The following is a 24,925-nucleotide window of genomic DNA, read 5'->3' as shown; positions in this document are numbered from 1 at the left end:
AGTACAAAACTAAAAGCGGATTTAAAAAGTTTCTTATTTTCTTCCTTTTAGTCCCTAATATATTTCATAATTCATTATTTTAAATATAATAGAATCTAAAATTGAATATTTTCCCAAATGAATTCCAGATTGCAGCACACATCTGAAAACAATATTTTTAGCTCAATTAATGTATTAATTAATACTTAAGAGCTCTAAAATTATTAAAATGTTCTATTGTCAATTGGGTTCCGTTAAGTATACAAAATTTCAGAACTTTTAATACATAATGAGGGAAAAATTCGGTAACAAAATCCGAAGTATACAATTATAAAACATGCAAAGTTAGGTAAAAGCAAGTTAATATTAAGTTTTAAATTTTGGTAGGCAAATGTTAATCAGGAATGAAATTAATTGAAGAATAGTATCAAATGTATGTATTTTTTGATTCTTGGTCAAATTTTCATTTCGAAGTTAAGTTACGAACAGAAATTTCACGTAAATATAACTTATCTGTTAATATATATTTTTATTACCTAACTTATAAATAGTTATCAAATATTTTGTAAATAATCTAAGTTAACCATTATTTATTTTTGAGTAAAGCACATTTCGATAAAATCTTTTTGTTTCTTTCAAAGAAAAATATCATTTTTTTTATATTTTTATTTGCCGTTATATCTACAATAAGAAGATTTCAAATATTCCGTAAACCGCTATTTTATTTCCTATTTCAATAAAAGAGCATATAAAATTTGTGTATTATTTAGCAGTTGCATAACTGCTTGTATTGGGGACTGTAATATATATTATCGTCAATTCATGACTAAATGTACAAACTGCTCATTTGCAAACTTTTTGTGAACAGAATTGGAACCTTTTTAATTATATTTCATTGTGATATTTGAATTATGCTGTGTGTCTATGATTGTCGAATCCTTTTTTTCAGTATTAATAATGATTAATGTTTCAGCCATGTGACACAGAAATTTGAACCCTATAACAATGGCAGAAAAAAAAGTTAATTTTATTATTAAACTTTAAGGCAATGCTGAAAGGGTTATAAGCGTTATCACAAGTTATAGGCCTTTAAAGATTTATCTCTGCATTCTAGTTTACGTTTTCATAATCGTTGCATCTGTAGAGGACCAGATCGTCATATTATTTTCTGTCCTTTTAGAAAAACCTTTTATTTCGGTGATGCCCAATTCCGAAAATTTATTGACCCTGCTGCCAAAATATTGTTCAAAATAAAAAATATGTGGCACAAATGGTGAAATTTTTAAAACTTTTACAATTTCCCAAGTACGAAGGCATGATATTATCATGGCCAAAAATGATTTTAAATATCTGCATTAATCACTAATATATTCGTTGTTGATTTTTTTTCAGTGCACTTTGTATATTATTTTCCCTGCTTATATCCAAGATTTTCCATTAAGCCCAGAAAATGAAGCTTGCCACTAAATGTTACCATATCGATTCCCTCCAGGTTGTTTAATTAGATAACAAATTTTATTTTTACTATCTACTATTATGCGAGGCTTGGAATCTTGATAACTTGTGCGATGTATAAATATAGCATTGGAAACTTGTGTTTAGAAAGAAGTAATTAAAAAAACCCAACATAAATTAGCTTTTGCAATACAAACAGATTATAAATATTAACACAGAGAATGTTTCAATTAAATCTTATCATAATTAAAAAATGTTAATTCAAATGTAATTTTTGCATGCCCAAACTGAGTAATTTGTTCATTGCTAGTTCCAAAACGCTATTTCTGTTAATCCTCTGGTTGCGTAATTCTTTAAAATCACTATTTAGATGAGATGTTTGCAAATAAGTTCAAATATTTTTCAAAGAAAGTGAGTTGATACTATAGGTTACATGTTAATAATATAGTATAGCAAAAATCTGTCATCATAAAAATAAACACTCTAAATTGAGAAAAACGTGGGATACAACAGAAAATGGACTGATTTCCAACCCGCGGAATTTGCAGGATAAGCAACTGGAATGTAAATTAGAATTTTCAATAATTGTATATTCTGACTATGGACAACTTTTATAAAATATATTTTATTTGTAGTTAATCAGATAAGTATTTGTTTAGAATAACAGATTTTTTTAAAATTTCATTTCAATTTACTTATATTAAACATTATACAACAATAAATTAATATTAAAACATTCCGACTAAATGGTATAAGAGCGATATGAAAAGAATTCGTTAAAAACGTTTTATAAAAAATATGTTTTTTTAATTTATTTTATTCTTTATTCTTTTTGATGTTTTAGTCTTTAATTTCTACTTTATTGTTATAAATATTTTTCTATTTTGATACTTTTTCTCAAATTGGCGCCAGATGGCGCCACGTACGAAAAATCAAAAATAATTCAATTATTCAACTAATTATTAAATTTTAAAATATCAAAGCATGTATTAATCACGAAATTATACAAATGTATACAAAAATTCAAATCTCTAGCACATTAGGGAGCGAGTCGAAAATCTGTTACAAAATTTCGTCTTCACATACATGGAAGAAATCAAATTAAATGAAAGTGTGTAAAAAATATCGATAATCTAGTTTGTAAATGACTGGATCAAAAACATTAACTCAGTTCCTATTGGTATTCAGTTCTGTCGATTCAGTTGATTTATTAACGTTAAATATGCGCAGATAAGAAAAAAAATCGAAATTGATTATACATTTTGCCAAAGTTTTATTATATTGCGCATTCAAAGGACAAAATATCTGCAGCTCTGATAAGAGCTTTCAAATTAGTGAAGACTATTGGAGATAGATGCATTTAAGGAATCTACTACTAATAAAAAGGAATGAATTACAAAAAATATGCATAAAAAACGTTATTTATCTAATAAAATCTTGGGTATGGTTCATGAAGCAGCACATTTATCGCATATTTAAAAATAAAAAGAATTGACGAATAAGAAAACTGACATTTTAAAATTTGGCTATTACACTCAGCAACATGCTCGTGATCCCGGGGAAGAATGTACCAGTATAGGGAAGAGAGAGGACGGAGGGGGGGGGGATTATCTAAATTCCAATGCTGAAATTAATTTTTCATCAATTGCAACAAAATTAGAGACATATGCAAGGAAATAAAGTCTATAAATTGGTTTAGAATAATAATTTTATATTATCTTTTGCATTAATTAAGATAGGTATATCCCAATAATTCTCATAATTAGTGAGAATCTGGAGCAAAATGTATCTTCAAAATATATCATTTTCTGTGGTTGCCTATCCCCAAGATCAACAGGGCTAGATCAGGTCCATCATATTGTGCACCCTAAAAAAGTCCAAAATCATCAGTGGACTGTTTGTCATATCCCGTCTGCTAAGCCCCAGGCAGGTACGGATGTGTTCAGGTGAAGCCTGCACCTTAGAGGAAATGCTGCAAACATCAAAGCACCTGGGGCCACCAGAATATTTTAATGATCTAAGATGACCACTGAGGAAGCGAGTGAGGGTGGTTTGATCTTGTCGGCTGCGAACAAGAGCCAGAGAGTCACCCGGAGATCATTTTCTTAATTGATTCAACCAGATCAAAGATATCCAATCTTCAATTCACAGCCTTCCTAGTTTACCGACTAATTTCTTATTTATAATTTTAAGCGAGAAAAGCAAGAAAAATTGTAAGAGACATAAAAAATGAAAAGAAATTTTTTCAAAAAGATATTTTATGATCGTTTATCAGCATCGGAGTATTCGGATCAAGAGTCAACGTACTGGCATCAAATAAATATGAATTATTCTTAACGTAAAGTTTGCGAAAATTCTTTACCTCAGGAAATATTCTTCTATCCAAAAGAGGCAAGAGATCAGATCTGCTCCGGGCTCTGTCATGGAGTAAAAATAACGAACATATAAAGAAATGAACGCAGAAATCAACACGATGTTATAAAAGTAATACCTTGCTGAAAACATTGAATTCTATCTCTTAAAGTAATTATAAGTCAGCAGTAATAACTTTATACAACGCCTGAAAGTATATTTTATTTACAATGATAGTGATGATCAACGAATGGCGAATGGATGATGTCAACAAATGTACAGGATTGTACTTGAATCCTGAGGTATGACTTCATATAATGAGGTAGATCCAAATGACAGATTGTTTGATATGACGAACGATCCATCCCATATCAATCGGTGAAAAATCCACTTTTGATTATGCTTATAAACAAGTATTTAGCCAAAGTAATTATATAAACTAGGTACTTGTTTTAAAATGCCAGTTTAGATCCTCCTGCAGGTCAATGACTTTTCAAACTGTACAGATTATAAAAATTTTATTTCTGCTATAAAAAATATCCTATTTCAGCAGTAAAAAAGCATGTTCGGTGAATTAATATCAAATAGAAAAAGTCAATCATTTGAAATGGGGAAATATTGAATTGCAGGAATTAACTGGAAGTTTAGACAACATGTAAGAGTGGTACACGTGCATTTAAAGCAATGAATGCATTGTTGAATGAAATGGAAGCATTTTACATGTGTTACAATCGCCAAATAACATCGTTAAGTTTTTTTTTTTTTTTTTTTTTTTTTTTTTTTTTTTTGACGAATTAGCGTATGTTGTCTGCGGTTTCATAATCCAATAATCTTTTTGCAAACTGAAAATGCGTTGAATTTCGGAATAAATCTTTTGAGGGACTTTAAAAAAATAAGAATTTGGGAAATTCTTTTAATCGGCTAATTTCTAAATCCAAATATTTCTTTATTGATTTTAATTGAATTTTTATATAAGTAGTTTCTATTCTAAGCTTATCCAACAAAACATTTCTTTGCCGGTCTTTTTCAACATATCTGGCATATCCACCATATGAAAGTCAAATAATCTTAATTTTATTTTAAATAAATGTTATATATGTAAGCATCATTTTGTTTAAAACAGAATGCTGGTTCGAAGGCAGACAAACTCATTGAAGTTTTAAAGTTCGCTTTATTTTCTCTCCCGGGAAGGTATAATTTATTTACAAGAAGGCGCGGACAAGGCACGTCCGCTCACAGCAACAGATTAGTCAAGAAGTGGCGTAGAAAGAGGGAGAAACAAATTATCCCTGTCTTATATACTGTGATGTTTTAATGGGGATTTCCATGGCATGTCAACCAAAAAGCAAGGGAAACACTGGGATCTTTTAGAAGAATTTGTAAAGTTAGCGGTATTTTGTCCCTTCACGCAGAGCGAGTGAAAGTGCCGGCGTTTAGCCGATTCAGCAATTTTAGAAAACTTCTCTTGAATTAATTAAGTAAAGAATTAATTAAGTAAAGTTAAGGAATTGGATCAGGAAATAAGAGAATGAAACTACTATGGGCTAAACTAAGATAAAGCTTTGGAAATTAATTTGGATTAAATTAAGATTTTAAAATATCATTATATATATATTTGAGTTAACCAGCCAATTACTGACACAATTGGGTTCACATTTATCTATAAGCGCATTTTAAAACACGAAGAAAAAAAATTATAGGAATATTGTTCTGAAATTTAAATAACATGGTCTTAGGTAAATCAAAAGACGGAACTAACCTAAATTATCCTGAAATCATCTCAAAAAACATCTCGCAACCTAAGGTACCTAGGAGTTTGTGGGGTGCCTTTCCTGTTTTACTTATTTGATGATCCAGTTTTGGAATTGATCAAAGCAAAAAACTATGAATCGCTTATTCAAGAAAAAAAATGACGGAAACAATCATTGCTCCCGATTTAAAAAATTAAAACTTTATCGCTTTGTCTTATAAACCCCGACACTGAATGACTCGTCTAACAGCTGAAAATAATCACTTTCACTATTTTTTTTAACTAGGCGGCGAATCGGAAAAACTCTATCAATTATTTGAGATTATAAATGATTCAAAAAACAGATAAAACCCCTAAATTCAGAATATAATGGATAAAAATTTGTTTTGTTCTAAATCCACTAGAATGGTAAAATGATTTTTAAAAAATTATCTTCTGCAGGTTAAAAAAAAAATTCCAACCGGATTTGTTTTGCAAAATACGCTTAACCTCGTCTTAATATCGCATAGAGAATGTTAAATAATATAATAACTTTTGTTTCATACTTTAAAATTTGTAATAAAGTTATTGTAATGTAAATATTAATATATAATTTGTAAATACACCTGATATATGTTAATGAATATAAAAATTGCTTTTCTTTGACTATAAAATATGTATTCATATCTATTCTGTCTTTCATACTAGTATTTCAAGAACTACTAAGATAATTATACATTAAACATTCTAATATGCGAAAATCATTTAAGATTCAAAATCATTTAAGATAAATGCTATTTTGAATGAGTTAAATGTAGTAATGAGTAAATGAAATAATGAGTTAATTGTAGACATATGACCCACAAAGCGATTGAATTATATTAACATCGAGTTATTATTCTGCATTAATAAATTTCTATGTTGAATGCTTTAACAATTCTATAACTTGCTATATGGAATTAATCTGAAGGTAAATAACATTTTAATAATGTCAAGTGTTGTATAAATTAATTGAAAAGCCATTACATGTTATACTGTTTGAAATTCAAATTCATTTAAAGTAAATCTTTGCCAACTGGTCATTGTAGTTTGTCTGATGATGATGGAAAGTGCTTTCCATTAACAGTGACAAATTCTAAAAGTTTCAATAAAATGATACATGCTTACTGTTTCATCTATTACATATAAGCAATTGTAATTAATAATAAAACATCTTGATATTTCTAATGATTTTAAATTAATTTTTTGTGTGTGAAAAAGGGATGAAAATGTTTCGTTTCCTTATAAAATAATTGATTCGACCAAAATTATTGCCAAACTGCTGAATACTGTATTGAAATGTTTAATTTTACCAGAAATATCAATAATCTAACTCGTTTTCATATTGTTCTATTACAATACATTTTTCTACTATGAGTATTATTTTGACATGTTAATATACGTGCTTCAGATGCCAAAATGTTGTTTTTAAGAAGTCCATGCTCTGCAAATTTGAAGTATTCTCTTAAAACATTATCTATTGCTGTTTTATTCAGTTCTTTTAAATATTCGTTTACATCACTGCATCTATTGGCTCTTTTCCATCAACAAAAATCTAATATTTATATTGTAACTGTTAAGTTCTATCTACTGGTAAAAGTATTACAAAGACAATTTTTCAAGGAGAAACTTACCAATATTTTTTTTTGTAAATGTTTACATATCTTTCAAGAAGTTTCTTCGGCAGTTCTTAAAACTCGCCAGTTTGTCTAATTATGTAGAATTCCTTTATGTTGCTGTAAAGTTGCTTCCTTAAATCTCACCTATTCCTTTATATAGAGAGAGCTTCTTTAGTTCGTTGCTTTCAGTAATCTAGTTTTAGAGAATTCAAATATTTAAAAATCACTTATCATTCGTTCATCTAAACATCTAAATCTTCTTTAATCTTTTTTTTTACTTTAGGGTGCATACTTATTAAGTCCTTAAATCTTTCAAATTCATGTAGCTATATAGAATTTCTTCAGTTTCTTATTTTCTGTTCCAAAGCTTCTAAGTCCATTAATCTCGCCCTATATCTGTAAATCTGTAGAAATTCTTCAGTTATTTGATATCGGCTATATAGCTTTTGAGAAAGGCCCTTAATTCTATATTTCTTAACTTTATAGACAGTTCTTATAATTCCAAATACTGTCTTCAAAATTGATATTGAACTTATGTTTCGATCTTTTACAAAGTTTGAAATTTGAAACCTATTGCATTTCTGATTACAAATCGCCACATCAGGATTACTTTTTTTATCGCAAATATCATGAAACTCTCTTCAAACCGAAAAAATATTTCATTATTTCTCTCTTAAAGTTTATTGACATCGAAACTACATAAAATTTGATTCGATTTCATCATATTCTAAAACATATCGTAAAACAAGGACATCATAATCTATTATATTGAATCATTTCCTGTTTCAAGTACAATGACCAGAAATAAAGAATCCCGTGCAATACACTACATTTAAAACGTTAGGTTTCATAGAGTCTGAATACCACATCAGTATTTTGCAATATCGTTGTAAAGACACATGGGAATTGCAGTTCAGCAATTTGTACCTATTGCAACTTTGCCAGAAAAATGAGTCATTCTTTAGTTTTAGATAATATTGTCTAGTAAAGAATGTTTCAGAAGTTCGATACAATTTTGAAAATCCATAAATCGAAATTAAATGCAGATAAAAAAAAATACTATTTGCACTGTAGAGACTGAAAAGAAAGTAGATTTTTCTTATGATTACGAAATAATATGCAATTTTATTCGCACCATAATTCTGCAGTTGGTAAAATCGTGCGTTTCGTAACAACTAAAATAAATTCTTGAAAATATTTACTGTCCTCTCCACTTATGAATCACATCATTCACAGTTTTAATCCTTTAATTTGAAAATGATGAAAGAAGGTAATAAAAATGTATTGGGTACAAATACTAAGTAAGTAAGATATAATATGTTCACATATTCTTCAATTTTTTAATCAATTATTTAATTTTTAGAAATCTAAGTGCATTTGTTCTTTTTAATTATTACTCTGTTGTCTGTGTACGAAGGCAGGCATATAATATCCATGTAAAACATGTGAAATTGTAGATCCCTCTTGAGAGCCAATGAAAACACGTTGCTTCAAGGAAAATATACCAAATAAAGGGTTGGAGACACTTCAATGATGGTATGACAATACGAGCAGCAGAAAAAAATTCTTACTGCTGTGTGCAAGCATTATTTCTGCCCCCAGTTGAAATACCAACTACAGAATATTTTTTATTATACCAACATAAGCTTATAATAAAAACAATTCTAGTTTTTCCTACGTAACTATATAAATTGCTTCAATAAATTCAAATCCATCTGGAGGTTAATGCTGTAAACTGTGCTATAAATTAATTTGAGTTTCAGGTTTAGGATCTATAGTTCCATTTTCATGCTTCTTGTACAAATCACATCTATTATTTCATCATTCATTTGCGAATAATTGATTCTTGATGTTGCTCTAGATTTTTGAATTGCTTTATACCCATTGAATGTGATCGTAATTAAAAATCTTTTAACATTGTCAGTTTTGTAGATAATTAACTGAACTTTCATTTTCAAACAGAGATAATGAATTGATATTCGAATCTCTGTAAGGAAACATTTGAGAGGTATTTTCCATGCGATGCGGTTCAAATTCTTTTATCTAAAGAGCGTGTAAACAGATCTGCCTAGAGATTTCTCGAACAGCAAAACCTACTGTCACCTGCGACTGAATTACGATAAGAAATGAATTTTAAATAAACCTTTGAGCTGAGAAGACAAAATTGAAATTTTTATGAGGCATGAAAATTTACTTTAAAATGAGTCCACTGAAAGCTGTGACAAGTAAAAATTTCATTGCGAGTCACGAACTGAACACATTAAGCGACATCTGCTGTAAATATGTATACTATTCGTTTCCGAATTCCGAAACTAGCACTTTTCGACGATTCTATTTCACTAAAGGTTGGTACGCACAAAGACTATCAGTTATTCCGAATCTGTTATCGAATAATCTGCTTTTATCCTATTGCTAAATGTAAACACCTCCTCTTTTCATCTTTCCTCACACTTTTTTAATAAAATGTTTCTTGACGCATGCGCAAAATGAACAGTATAAAGAAAATATGAAGAAAAATTATCTGAAGAAGATAATTTCTAGACTACTCTTTTATTTTAACTCTCAGTAGAAAGTTTTTAATATATTTTATCAACGGAAAAAAAAAATATTTTCCCTTAAAAAAGAAGTTTGAGGGAAAAACACATAAAACTATTAAAGGCTGGACATAAATGCATAAATTGGGTTATCATAAGCGCTACGCCCTTTGAAAGTAAGAATTAAGGGAAAGAGCTGTAGAAACTTTTAATAGCAAATGAAGACTTTAAGTTTCCAACATGAAACAGACATTTAACATTTTTTTCTAACTCAAATATTATGTGATTTCATGATTTCGATGTTCTTTAAGATTACAAATTTCCCGGCTTCAAAAGAAAAATTATTTTTAGAAATATATTGATCAGTCTGACTATCTGTTTGCTTGCCCATGTATATACGATCAAGATTACTCATTGAAAGACACTGGACATAGAATGGACATTGTGGATGGACAATGAACAGGACAGTAGCTCATTGAAAGACATCAGACATAGCCAATGTATGGTCTTATCTCAAACAAATTTTAATATGTATGAGATTTTAAACAAAATCCGGTAATGAAAGCTCTATGTTAATAAGTCCATGTATATATGAACTAGAAAACGCAGAAGTATAACTAATTAGATAAATAAAAGATTGCTTTTTTTAAACACAAAAACAATAGAACTCCCATAAAAAAGACTTTCTTTCTATGCCAAATTCAATAATACCGAACCGCAATAAGTTAGATGGCCTCAATTCGCCTCATGCATTTAAATATTTTCGAAATTATAAAAAGTTTAGCCACTAATTAGACCACTATTTAGCCACTAATGATTTGATGTGCATTAATTAAAGGTTATCGCTGCTTAACACTCAAATCCCATGACGCTGTATGTGTTGGGTTGCTGTAGTTGAAAGTAACAATTAAATAGTAGAAAGTAATTCACTCAAAATTTCTTTATTATTGGAATATTCTGAAAACTATTGTATGTGTGGTAAAATTTAGATAATACAATGTGGCTTGATTTTACAATTATATTCTAACACATTTACAGATAATTTGAAAAACACTTATAATTCTTAAAAGAGCAGTTATAAAGTATACAAAAAGTCGTAAAAAATACACATAAGTTACATATTGCCAAAGTGCGATAATTAAATTTTTAAAAAATCAAAAACATTAAACGATATTCTCGCAATTCTGTATAGCTCGAGATTAATTAATTACAAACAAGTAACCAAACGATAAAATAATAACGTCATCTAAAAGTGACGTCACTTCATAAAAACACCGAAAATTCCCTAAATGTTAATGAGATAAAATTATGTAAAATATCTTTTTAAATATTAATATAATTGCTCTTCACTTTTCGTCGATTTTTAATAATCCATTTTAAGATTATATAAAAAAACTTGAAATAAAATCAAACTATTATACTTCCAAATGAAAGTTCGCTGCACAGAATTTCAAATTGTTCGGAAACAATGACAACTGTGTCGTTTTTCAATTAAAAACCGACGATATCTTTAAAATGAATTTTAAAAAAAAACTCTGCTTTCGAGAAAACCAATATTTGAAGAAAGCGATTGGAAATGCTTCTGTAATAACTGTAGATACGCTTCGATAATAATTTCACACTTAAATACTCATTTCAAGGTACATTAAACCTTAGCAAACAGCCTGGAACTTTTCTGTTTGTAAAGACACCACTAGTAACGCGAAATATTCTTAAGAGTGGACGGATTCTTTAATCGGCAAAATTTGCTCGGAAGAAATGAAGCAAGCAGAAATTAATTGAGGAAGATCCTCGAAACGCTTTGAGAGTACCACAAAGAAAATAGGAATTCTTTTTGAACATTGTTGAATGTAGTAACATGACACAAACAGAATTTGCAGAGTTATTTTTCCCTTAATTAGTTTCATTGAAAACTTCTGAATAAAAATGTAACTTTAATTAAACTTCCGACTGTACATTTTAATCGATATTTATACACAACTATATTACTAAACCACCTGAAGTGGTCTTCCAAAAACTTTCTCGTATACCCTCTAATAAAGATTTTATTCCAGAGAACACCTTGCATAGCATTGGTGTACAACAGTTACGAAATATTAACTTTTGACGCGAATTTAGTATTTTTCCTGAGTCTATCGTGTCATCCTTCGCGAATTATTTGGCGACTAATCTCTGGCATATGATTAATAGTATTCAAAAATCGAATTTATATTTTAGACGCGTTTTTCCCGACCGATTGAAATAAAAATTTGACACAAACTACACTTGTACTCAAAAAATCACATACCAAATTTGATATATTTAAGTCATTAAGACTTTGGCTTCCCGTTTGCATGTTTCTAAAAGTACAGACCGACGGACGGTCAATCCCTTGCTGGATTTGATTCAAAATTTGACAAGTGTCTTCAATAAAGATGTTAAATCTGTGAACCTAATCTTATTTGCCTAGCTCTCCTCATTCTGTAATTATATTGTTAAATTATATTTGAATCGTAAGACAGACGAATTTCCTATGAACAAATTTTACTCAAAATTTTATAGAAATCTATAAATGTGATGCAAAGACTGTATACCAAATTTCAACCATGTAGCTCAAAACGGTTTTGAATATATTTGTCATAGACAGATAGACGGATATTTTCCAAAAATGTGGTTTTCGAACCCATGGAGGTCTAAAAGTGGAGATATTTCAATTTTTTGTTGATTACTATACTTAATCTGTACTACGTATACGAAAAAGTAAAGATAAATTCAATAATTTGCGGAATTACAGAGATTCAGTGCAAAACAAATTCACTTCTACCTTCATAAATTTCAGGAAACGCAATTGGGTTTCTAGTTTGAAGATACACTGCTATTTTGAGGTAGAATTCATTACTTTGTATAATAATTTTATATTGAGGACATTACATGAGAACCAAACCATCATCAGACTTTTATCTTTTATGCTGACATAAGGGGCCTAAATTTCTTTGAAACCGGTTTCGAATGTATGATTCTTCAGTCTGAAAGCAAAAATTTAGACAACAGTCTTCTGAAACTGCAAAATTCACTTTTATATTCAAAATTAGTCGTTGTGATTTTCAAGGTTCATAGCTTTCTAGTGACATTCATTACAAATCAGTTAAAAGGCTGTAATTAGTATTAACTAAGCTTATATTCATTTATGATTACGATTGTCAATTTGGTATAATAACAACCACTCGCATATGCCTGCGATTATTAGTTATAGTTTCTGTTATTGTAATATCAAATAAAGAAATTAAATCTGATATCCAATTCACTCAATAAAATTATCAATATAGTCGGCTTATTGTTACCATTTTATATAAGTACAAAACGAAAATATACTGATTAAAAGCAGCAGAGTAGGTGAAACATTCATTATATTTTATCACTTAGAGTATATAAGAGAAACTTATCGCTTTGCTTTGGTATTTTTCCAAACAAAATTTGATTCACGCAATACTCACCAACAAAAGTATAAATGATAATCTACATAAATGAAGTGCTAAATGCTATTCACATTTGATTAATAACATACAATACTGTAATTGAAAATAATTTTGATTCCCTATTGAATTTTTCACCAAATGTTTAATTTTAATTTTTCAAAGTGAATTTCTCTCTTTTTATTATATATTTAAGAAAACTCTGTACATCTAAAAAAAATCTGGATGAAAATCTGAAACCGCATATGAAACAAAATTTGCCGTTATTCTTTATGAAGTCTTTACAAAACTTATTTAATTCCATGAAATTTGGGCGAAAAATCCCTTTGAATAAAATTGAGATATTTTATACTCATTAAAATGATTAAATATCTAAAATAATAAAAATAGTTACAAATTTAATATTTTCTGAAATGTCCTAAATAATAGCTTCTTTCCATTTTTTTTAGAACATATAGAAATACTTACTGATGAAAGAAAGATATTAAAACTGTCTTATTTATAAAAAGAATTAAATAATCCGAAAGTATCAAAAATAAAAATTTAACGTTGTATAAACTTTTTTAATCTTCGAAGGTTCGTAGAAATACACGTTTTTAGATGATTCATCAATTTTTCCAAGAAATGTCTAGCCAAATATTCATATAAAATTCTCATCTGAAATACTGTGCGAGATACGTAGTTTTTATTAAAGCTAAATTCTACTTGATTTTTATTTTTTCTCATTAATAATAGAACTTAAGGTGGTTTTCTAAAACTTATAAATAACAAATTTATAATAAGCGTATGGATTCCATTTCTACTCAATTTAATACAATTTCAAATTCTGAAAACTTCTATTAACTTTATTAACTTCTTAGTCCTGTTCTAATTTTTTATTTTCCGTGATTTCCATAATGAAGTATATAATATTAGTATTCAGTGTAATATATATATTCGTTAAATCTCGTGTAATTTATAAAGAATGCTAGAGACAGTTTTCATATAGAATATTTTTCATATTCTGAAAAATATCAATTACCTTATTATACAAAGTATTTTATGTGAATAAAGGCACAAAAAAGAGTTAAGAATCTTGATTAATAGCTATTTATAATGGAGCGTTTTAATGAAAAATAACATGTGATAAATGAGTTTCTAAGTATTGTTATAAAACTCTTGAGAATTAAAACGCAATAATCGAAAGAATGAGACAGTTACTTCATATTTTATAGAACGTAAATAACATAAGTAGGCTAAACTATTTAGTTTTTATGTTCCTATAAATGGAATATTGTCTAAACTTGAGGCAACGACATAAACAAATCATTTTTTTCGTTTATATTCATCTTTTAGAAATGGAAAATTATTTTTAGCAAAAAGTATTTGAATAATTTTTATACTTTATTTATGTCGAACATAAAAATTTAGCTCTCCTTTATTTTATTAAAACATTAAAAAAAAACTAAAATTAATTTTTTAAATCTGTTTTTCCAAGAATCAATGCTACGAATCGAAAAAATAATAGAAAAAAATAACATTTTACATAAAATGTGAATAAGAAAAATACATCTTTCATTTAAACATTTAAAAAACAACTGAAAGAAAATAAAACGAAATCTCACCTATAATGCATGATTTCTTTATAAAAGTTACTTATCCTCTCTGATATCCTTCCGCAAATCCCGCTTCGCGCAGATGACAATCCGCGAAAGATGTAGTACCGTAGGTGAATAGAGTAAATATGATTTTTATGAGTATGATTTTCGCTTCACTTTTATATATCCACTTTTGAGAGGAATGGCAAATTTTCAACAGCTGCACATACACTGCTTGAAATTTCTTGAGGATTACTTTTCATATAACTATGATACTCAAAGATTTTGAAAACGTACAACAGAGTTCGATGTTTCCATTCAGTTTTACGTTCGGTAGGACTTTCCCTGTCAAAATAATTTGTGAGCATTATCTGTTATTCTATATTTTCTATAAAATCTCCTGTACTTCTGGCACTAATTCCATTTGATGAAGCACAAGTACTTAAATTCATGAATCAAGGACTCATGATAAAGACGGATTGTGATGTTTGCGAAGCTGCAAACATCATTAAAACAATTAAATAGGGTTTCATACGCTAAACTTTAATAAGCAGGGTGTCCACTTTAATGGTGGCCAATCAGCTGCTTTCTAAATTGTAAAAAATAGATCCAACGGAAAAAATTTCTTTTAAAATTTCAATTTTATTATTATGTATTTTGATAATAAATATTTATTTTGGATGAAAAAATTAAAAACATATTAATTAAGAGTATTTTTAAATCTTTAATTGAATAAAAGTTATTAAAAAAGAAAAAAAATCCTATCCAGGTTCGAACCCTGACCTTCCGCATACGAGACGGTTACCTAGACAACCATGAAATCGGGATCATTGGGGCGGGAATCAAGTTTTCAGTATATAAGCTTTACCAAAAGTTTGAGGACCATTTTCTCGAAATTGAATGGTCATTGCGTTTTAATATTTTCATGAATGAACATCCTAAATGTATACTATCATTATACTAAATCTCATCCCGATCTCAGATTTCAACCCCGTGCCCTCCCCTTCTTAAATGTTCATGCTTCATGAAAAGTTAAGAAGTGCACTACTGAAAGCTTTATAAAATCCATAATTTTTTCAGCCCATCGTTCACATTGGTACATCGACATTTTAAAAAGAAACTATTTCGCTCTTCTGAAACCAAAACCGACTGAGAGAATTGTCATTTAGGATCAATTAACGTTCACCATTTCCTCCAGATGTCCGTTGATTGACAATTTTTCCTCTAAGTGGCCATCGAAATTATCAATAATATTCAAAACCTCATGATGCAGTTAATATTAACAGAAATGTGGAGCTATTTTTGAATAAAATGTTAATGCTTTGAATATATTTTATTAATAATTGGTATTAGGACTGCAGGTAATTTAATTTAATGATATAAATATCATAATATATATAATTGTTTATGTAATTTAAGGCATTTTTCTAACTTGAAGCATCTAACTATCACTAACAGTTTATATATTAATGATGAGCCACAATTAAAGAAGATGAGTTGCGTATATAAAAAGTAAACTGTCTTTCTGTGTGATTTTGAATGGAAGCTGAATATTTGGAAAAAGTTCATTCTTTTGATAAATTTTTGAGTAATGCTCTTTTAAAGGCGGAGAATTAATCCATACCATTCTGCCTCCTATTTATATTCCCTTAACAATTTTATACCACCGTTTAATCTACTAGGCGAGTTATCTAAGAAAATTTTAAATAATAGAATTGAATATCAAATTAAATTCTATTAGCAATGGTTTCTGTTCATAGGATTCAATTTTTGATGATGGAATTGAAATCAGTTATGCTCCATTATTGTTTAAGATATAGATTCTGAGATATGTTAAAACGGAACCATGTTATTCGGAAACTATCTGTAAATTTCTATGAAAGCCTAACAAGTATGTAGCTGATATTTAATGAATATACGATGATAGTCATAAAATAAACCAATGTCAGAAATTTAAGCAATAGACGTATAAAATCAATTTGCCGCGCAACCTTTTTTTTTAATACTCAAAGGTGAACAAAAACGAGTTATAAAATTTGATTATAGGCCAAACTTATATATGCTGTGATTCTGGCCAAATTATTAAAGTTACTAACAAACGTTCTTTGCAGTTATGGGGTACGTCATAAAATTATAGGCCAAACCTATATATGCTGTGATTCTGGCCAAATTATCAAAGTTACTAAGAAACGTTCTTTGCAGTTATGGGGTACGTCATAAAATTATAGGCCAAACCTATATATGCTGTGATTCTGGCCAAATTATCAAAGTTACTAAGAAACGTTCTTTGCAGTTATGGGGTACGTCATAAAATTATAGGCCAAACCTATATATGCTGTGATTCTGGCCAAATTATCAAAGTTACTAAGAAACGTTCTTTGCAGTTATGGGGTACGTCATAAAATTATAGGTCAAACCTATATATGCTGTGATTCTGGCCAAATTATCAAAGTTACTAACAAACGTTCTTTGCAGTTATGGGGTACGTCATAAAATTATAGGCCAAACCTATATATGCTGTGATTCTGGCCAAATTATCAAAGTTACTAAGAAACGTTCTTTGCAGTTATGGGGTACGTCATAAAATTATAGGCCAAACCTATATATGCTGTGATTCTGGCCAAATTATCAAAGTTACTAACAAACGTTCTTTGCAGTTATGGGGTACGTCATAAAATTATAGGCCAAACCTATATATGCTGTGATTCTGGCCAAATTATCAAAGTTACTAAGAAACGTTTTTTGCAGTTATGGGGTACGTCATAAAATTATAGGCCAAACCTATATATCCTGTGATTCTGGCCAAATTATCAAATTTACTAAGAAACGTTCTTTGCAGTTATGGGGTACCTCATAAAATTATAGGCCAAACCTATATATGCTGTGATTCTATAAAGTAACTTATTATAAATAAGTAAAGTCCTGAAAAAAGAAATTCGGTTTATGCGATTATGATCAGAAGAGCATTAGATAATTTTTTCCTTATATATATAAAAGAATAATTCCAAAAGTAACCGAAGGGGGCGATCGCATGTCTTACTGAGACCAGCAATAAAACGCCTGGTTGGAAATGAATTCGCCATTTGATTTCAGTATTATGCTATCTTACTAGATTGAGTGTTTGTATTTATAGTTTCTACAAGAATGGGAAATCCACAACTATTGCATTGCCAACAAAAGTCTCGCACAGAAACGATACTGAAAGAACTAAGCCCCATTTCATTAAATAAAATATGGAATTTAATACGACATTTTGAGAAAATGGAATTTTGAAAAATCGTTCACGAGGTGACAGGCTGTCTTTGAGCGCTTTTATCACCCATGTTGTAACCAAGTGTCATGGTAGATTTGACAGCCAAAAATCAATGGTGAGCAGAGTGCTCATGAAGCTGGGTGAATAACGGGGATTCATGAATCGTTGAATTGCCATATATTGCCGCATGGAATCTTAGATTTATATACGTAGGAGATGCTGGCACTTCACTAGTTATTACCAGCAGATACAATTGCAAGACCAAATTTTGTTATATGGATACTGATACAAATTGAACATGACTTACAATGCTTGATGAACATTATACGGTTGCATGAAGTCTACTTTTCATTACATAATGACGTCAATATGCAAGAAATTCATATCTGACTGACGTCAAACCCTAACGAGCACTTGACCGAGCCATTGCATTCTCCCCATGTAAATGTTTCCTGTGATTTCATATTGTCTTTCATTCTTTTATTTTTTGAAAAGGGTTGTCCTGCATCTGGTTGGAAAAACCAGTAAAATAATTACAAAATTGTATGTTATGCTTTTGAATGACCAAGCCGTACCTAAATTGAAGGAAAGAGAAAGACGTGTGTTACCTGAGTGTCACTTTTATGCAGAAAGGTGCCCCGCCTTACTTTGTTTGTAAAATCAAAACTTTCCTGTTGTAAACTTTCATTAAAGACCGAGTAATAAGTCGGGCCTGGCCCTCACCATGATTAGATTTGATCCTGAGAGGTTTTTAGTTGTGAGGATACTTAGTCTCGTGTGTATCGGGGATTGCCAGCCACTTTGTTGGATTTGAAAGATATATTTTAATGGATTATCGGTTGCATTGGTGATGACATCCTAAACTCAGTGGTAATTGGTGTATTGATAAACCTCACTTATCTGATATCTTGTAGCGTAGGTCAGGGTGAACAACTTTTATTTTAAAATAATTACACAGTATCATGTTATTTGTGATTTGTTTCTTTTTCTATTTGTGTTTGTCTGATTTGCATAAAACGTATCAGTATGACGTGTGAACGCCTCCTTTCGGTTACTTTTATAATCCTTTTTCATGCATGGAAAAAATTCCAATGTTCCTCTGATCATATTTGCGCAAATCCAAATTTTTTCCCTGCATTATATATTTTATTATGAATTTTTGAAGTTTGAATGAATTTATGACGCACTCTATATAAACCAGCTTTTATATTGATATCATGGTAAGTTGTACTTTATTTCCTATTCAAATCCAAGAGAGATGAGATATTCCACATTTTGTTATCTTACAAACAATCTGTTAAAATTTATAGAGAATACATACTTTAATCAGGAATGAAAACCAAATCAAATTATCGTTCTAAAAAACCTATTCTCTGTTCTTTAATCAAATTTTTATTTAAAGAAAAAATTTTTTACCAGAAAACCCTCTGTAAATATAAATGAACTTATGTTTTGATATCATAGATACTTATATTTTATTACTTAACAAAATAAATAGTTTTTACGCGTTTTGTTATTTTGTTACTTCACGGATAGTTTGCTAAAAGAAAAAGAGAATTAAAGGTAACAGTATTTCATTTTAAATAAACATTCCTTCATAACTTTTTTCCACTTCGAAAAGAATCACGCAGTTTTAAAATGTTATCTATCGTTATGTCTAGAACAAAATAAACAGACTCTGAACATTACGTAAACTATTTTTTTTTAATCTTCAATTCCAATAAAAGACAATAAAGAAGTTTCTGTTCCTTCTACTACTGAATAACACCCTGAGACTTGTATGGTATATTTCTATAACTGAATATTAAATTGAAACAACAATTAAAAGACGCCATTTAAATCAATTTTGGAATACAATCAATAAGAATTAATAACCAATCAACTATTTGAATTAAATATTAAAACAGAAGAACGAAGTCAAATTAAGATTTGCATATAGGAAGCCTTTAATAACAATACATTTTAATTCTTGATTCCTTATATAAACTCGATTTAATTTGTGTCTAATCAGATAAATGCTGTTTCGAATGATTTTATGTTTTATTTCCATGTATTTATTTACTAGTCATTAACGATAAATGTTAAAACATTTTTACTAATAAGGATAAAACGAAGATAAATAGAGATATGGAATAAATTAAGCATTATTTAAAAAAAAAAGTTTTATTTGAATATAAAAAAATAGAAATAATTCATTAGTTTTATTTTTTAGTCTTAAATTCAAAATTCATTATTATAAATATTTTACAACTTTGATACTATATCTTTCTTCAGTTTACAAGCAGATGGAATTACATTCCTCAAATCAAAATTAAATTAAATTGATCACTTATCTGTTTATTAAACTCTGAAATTAATCAAATAGTGTATTGATGTGAATTTTCAAGTTATAACAAATGAGTAGAAATCGACCAGAAATTTTCTTTACATGATGGGAACAAGTCAAATTGTATAAACTTTTGTGGTGAAATCTGTTTGATGAAATGGATGGAAGCTTGAAGTCAATTGCCAGTGGTATTCAGATTCCTATTGCCACTTTTCTGTTAATTATGCGCAGAAACGAACAAAAGGTAACATGAATCATATCTAAGTTTGTCATTTAAGTTTTCTTTATTTAAGTTTTATGGTGTTATAAATTGCTTGTAAAAATAATTTCTGCTGTGATAAGAGCTTTCCAATTATAGTTTCTGAACATGGAGACATGCACGTATCGCATGTATCTATTAACAAAAAGGACAAATTGCATAAAAAAAATGTACAGTGAGATGTTTAGATATCTTGTAAGCCAAATCAATAAACTTTTATCTCTTAGTTGAAATACACATCCGCTATAGGTTCCATGTTTTTGAAGTTTGGCTTAAAGCGAATTATGGACTAGGGAACAGACTAAAGCCACAGGCTGATGGAGATAACAAGAAAGACGATTGAAAATGTTATTACTTTAGTCGACAATTAAATAAATTTGTACAAAATAAATTTCTACGATTATAAAGTTTCAGGGCTACAGTAATTTTTACATTGAATTAATAAAATCTTGATTAAATAAATTAATTGCTAGTTTTTAACTTGTTTGAATGTTAAAAGTTTTGTTAGTAATAACATAATTTTGCAAATAATGACAGTTTGTATCTAAATAATTTTGTTATATTTCAGATTTTTAATAATGTATACGTTTCAAGGTTATTATTTCCTTATATTTTGCTATGTTAAAATAAGAATAATTCTTTCGGATAAAATTCACATATTTATACTAAAATATTTTTATAACATTAATTTTACAAATGTTTTTCATCTTTAATATAATAAAAGTCGTCATTTTTCGAAGATATTTATTTTTCTAAAATTTTGAAAATCAACAGCATCCGTTGCCTTCCAACCTCGAAATAATATATTCCGCTTTCAGAAATAATATCGTTCAGTAACATTAATGATTTGGACTTTCAAAATCACAATAATTAAATGTTTTTATTTGTAAGTAACCAAAACATTAATAAATAATTGTGATTAATTTTCAAGGATTTTGTTCTTTTATTATTTTAATATGCATATTAAAAAATAAATAAGTAATTAGCATAGCATTTAATATTATTTCAGGACCATGAATTCCCATTCTGTCAAAGAATTAACTAACAATTTTGATTAATTTTCAATAATTAATTTTGTTATTTGTATTGTTTTTCTATGATATGCATACTAAAAAATAAATAAATAAGAATTTTACCTTATTGCTCGAACACGAATTTCCACCTGACCATAACATTAGTTAATAATTATGATTAATTTTCAAGAAATTTGTTACCTTTATTATTTTTCTATGATATGCATAGTAAAAAATAAATAAATAAGTCTTTTATCTTATTGCCTGAACACGAATTTCCACACGACCAAAACATTAACTAATAATTTGGATTAATTTTCAAGAATTTTGTTATTTGTATTGTTTTTCTATGATATACATATTAAAAAATAAATAAATAATCAGCATAGCATTTTATCTTATTGACCGAACGCGAATTCTTTTACTCATTACGATATACTCATAATAAAATAAAATTCATTCATTGCTATTTCCCCGTCTGTTTAGCTGTATATCTACGTAGAAATGAATACAGTAATTTCAAAAATATAAAAAAATAAATGAAATTTAGCTATCTTTGCATAAAAACAGTAAATCTTCATCCAACTTTGGACCAAATCCCTCAACGGATAAACTACCTTTTATGCCCAATCAAATTACTAATAAACGCAATAAATTTGATAGGTAAAATTTGCCTCACACAACAAAACAGGTTCAGTTTGAACAATTCGAAATTCTAAAAACTTTAGCTCTTATTTTATATGCTCTTTCAACGATTTAATATCCTTTGGTGATCTCTGATTCGCGAATATTTTTCCAAAAAGGTCTGTGGATAGAACGAAGTAAGATATATTTTTAAATCTATTGTTATGATCTTTCATCGATCTGGAAAAAAAAAACACTTCGTAACTGCAGCAAAAGTTTTCTTTTTTGCTCCTAGAATAAAAAGAAATTATGCACTCAACAATAAGCCTGCTTCCCAAGACTCAAATAGCTCAGAAATTTTCATTAATTCGTGACAACAAATTTTAAAATGCATAATACCTCATTTCAGAATTGGAATATATTTTCGATTTCAATAAAAAAAAGTTTGCATTCAAGAACATCGGATATTCTTCAGCAGTAGTTGAAAAATAAACTATCGACTTCAATGAAAATTTCACAAACAAAAATTCTTTTCAAAGTACATTAAACTTTCGTAAACAGCCTGGAACTTTCTAATTTATAAAAATCGCGTTAATAAGGTGGAAGTTTCTTTGTGAAAATGGGAAGATTCTTTTACCTGCAAATTTGCTCGAAGCAAATGAAGCAAGTGAATATTAATTGAAGGAGTTTCTCGAATGCTTTGCAGTTGCTAAAAAAGAACCTGTAGGAGTAGACCCCCCCCCTCCTGTACACTTTCTCGCATACCCTAATAAAAATTTTATCATCCTCGCATAAATTTTGCAATATCGCCAAAAGTGCACAGATTTTTAATTTTTCATATCAGAGTTATATACTTCGTAGTATAGTAAAGAAAATTGGCTCTTGTATTATTAAATGCATGCCACTAGAGAACAATAGTTAAGAAAGATAAACCTTTGGCATAAATCTAGCGCTTTTACTGTATTTATTGTGCAATTTTGGCGTAAATCTAGCCTATTTATCTAATTTAATGTGCGATTATGGTGTAAATCTGGTGTTTTCACGGAATTTACCTTGCGATTTTTGGTGATTAATCTCCGGCATGTGGCTATTATACAAGTACCAGAAAAATGAATACGCATTTTGGACAATTGAAACCAAGATTTGGCATGAAATATAATTGTAGCCACGAGATCATAGATCAAATTTCAGTTGTATAAGTCATTGCATTACTGAATTATTGCATTTACTTACATTCTGAAGCACAGACAAACAGGCAGACTGTTAATTCCATGACAGATTTGGTTTTCAATTTCTTACGGATTTGCATTTTAGATGATAAATCTATCTACCATTCTCTATCATTCTGAGTGTTTTCGTTCCATAGTTGTCGTCTTCACTTGTATTCGGACCGTGAAAAAAACAGACGTCCTCTGAATGTAACGTCCTTTTATTGTAAAATTGATAGAAATTAACAATTTGGCGTAAATTCCACATATGGAATTTTATGTGTCTAGCTAAAAGCATTTTTGCGTTATCTTGTTCATTCAGTGACATCTCTGAAACTAGAGAATCGTCAAAATGTCAGGGCCGAATTTTTTGGTGAAAATAATATTTTCTCTTTGTACACTTCATATTTCAGATAGTAAAAAGGAAAACCTTTTTAGGATATATTTGAATACAGTAGAGTATCTTGGGTTGAATTTCAGTTGTAAGTTTTGTTTTTTAATTAGTTAATCCCATTGAAAATTTTCGGATAAAAATTTTCTAGTTTATTTTTATTAACATGGCGTTCCAACCGTTGATTGTTTTAAATTTTTATATAGATGCAAAGATGTAAAACTAAAAATAAAACCCACTCGCTCGTGTAATTTAAGAGATGCAGTTTAAAACAGACTGTCTTCATTCTTCCTGAATTCTTGGATATATATCTGGGTTCTTATTCTTAAAACTTTTGGCAATTTGGGGACGGGACCTGTAATTTTGCAAAATGCTAGATATTGAGGGTATCGCATGAGAAACAATCTTTACATAATTTCCATTCCACAGTTTCATGTCCGTTTAATCTCTTTGAATTTTGTTGAATGTTAGGCTTGCAAATAGGAACAAAATTTGATATAATTGGGTCTCGAATACACATTTTTCTATTCCGAAGAAAGAATACAAAAAATAAATTATAGAAATTATAAAAATGATATTGAATATTCATCAATCACTTGAATATTCATTAATGATTTCTATATTTAAAACAATTTGTTTTGAACTCTCACACTCATGGATATTTAATGACCTTCTTAATTCTATAGACAGATCATCGCAATGCTTAACTCGGCTTGCATTCATTAAATATAGTGATTAATATCATTTCTACGTTTATTAAAAACAATTATCATCTTCACATGCCCATAATTATTTCACATAATCTGCATTATTAGAATTATCATGTAAGGCTTAATTTATTCAATAAAATGGCAACATAATTGTTTTAAGATTACTATTTGGCATTAACGCAAATTGAAAATACACAGAAAGAAAAGCCGACGAAACATCTTAAATAAACAGTTGCAATAAAACTTGTTTATAATGATATTGTAGGGATCGAAAAATTGTTATCCATATGTTATCACTATAAATAGTTTCTGCATTTCGACATCCTATATTTAAATAAATGCTCCTATCTAATATACTAAATAATTTCAGTGCGTTTATTGATTTATCTATTAAATATTTACTAA

The 24,925-nt window shown here is 28.8% G+C and overlaps 2 protein-coding genes across 6 annotated transcripts in view; one reads left to right on the top strand and one right to left on the bottom strand.

The window, feature by feature from the left end:
* The window catches only part of LOC129968928 (ammonium transporter Rh type A-like), a 207,932-nt gene that overhangs the window by 107,439 nt on the left and 75,568 nt on the right, over positions 1 to 24,925 (top strand). The gene's annotated exons all lie outside the window — the stretch shown is intronic.
* Positions 1 to 24,925, bottom strand: part of LOC129968927 (ammonium transporter Rh type A-like) — a 198,703-nt gene that overhangs the window by 111,916 nt on the left and 61,862 nt on the right. Inside the window, exons 1-2 of one of the 4 annotated variants that reach the window (XM_056083278.1) lie at positions 14,764 to 14,789; positions 3,797 to 3,851 (exon numbers count right to left, since the gene is read on the bottom strand). The exons of 1 other annotated variant lie outside the window; for it this stretch is intronic. In XM_056083278.1, coding sequence (XP_055939253.1) covers positions 3,797 to 3,851; positions 14,764 to 14,774 — 66 coding nt within the window. In that variant the 5' untranslated portion in view covers positions 14,775 to 14,789. Of the gene's footprint in view, positions 1 to 3,796; positions 3,852 to 14,763; positions 14,885 to 24,925 lie in introns of those variants that run through there. 2 more of the 4 variants (XM_056083282.1, XM_056083277.1) reach the window with 2 other exon arrangements.

This window comes from Argiope bruennichi, chromosome 5, assembly GCF_947563725.1.
Source record: "Argiope bruennichi chromosome 5, qqArgBrue1.1, whole genome shotgun sequence".
NCBI classification, from domain to species: Eukaryota; Metazoa; Arthropoda; class Arachnida; order Araneae; family Araneidae; genus Argiope; species Argiope bruennichi.
Note: the sequence above shows the minus strand (reverse complement) of the source record. Positions and strands in the feature narration are given on the sequence as shown.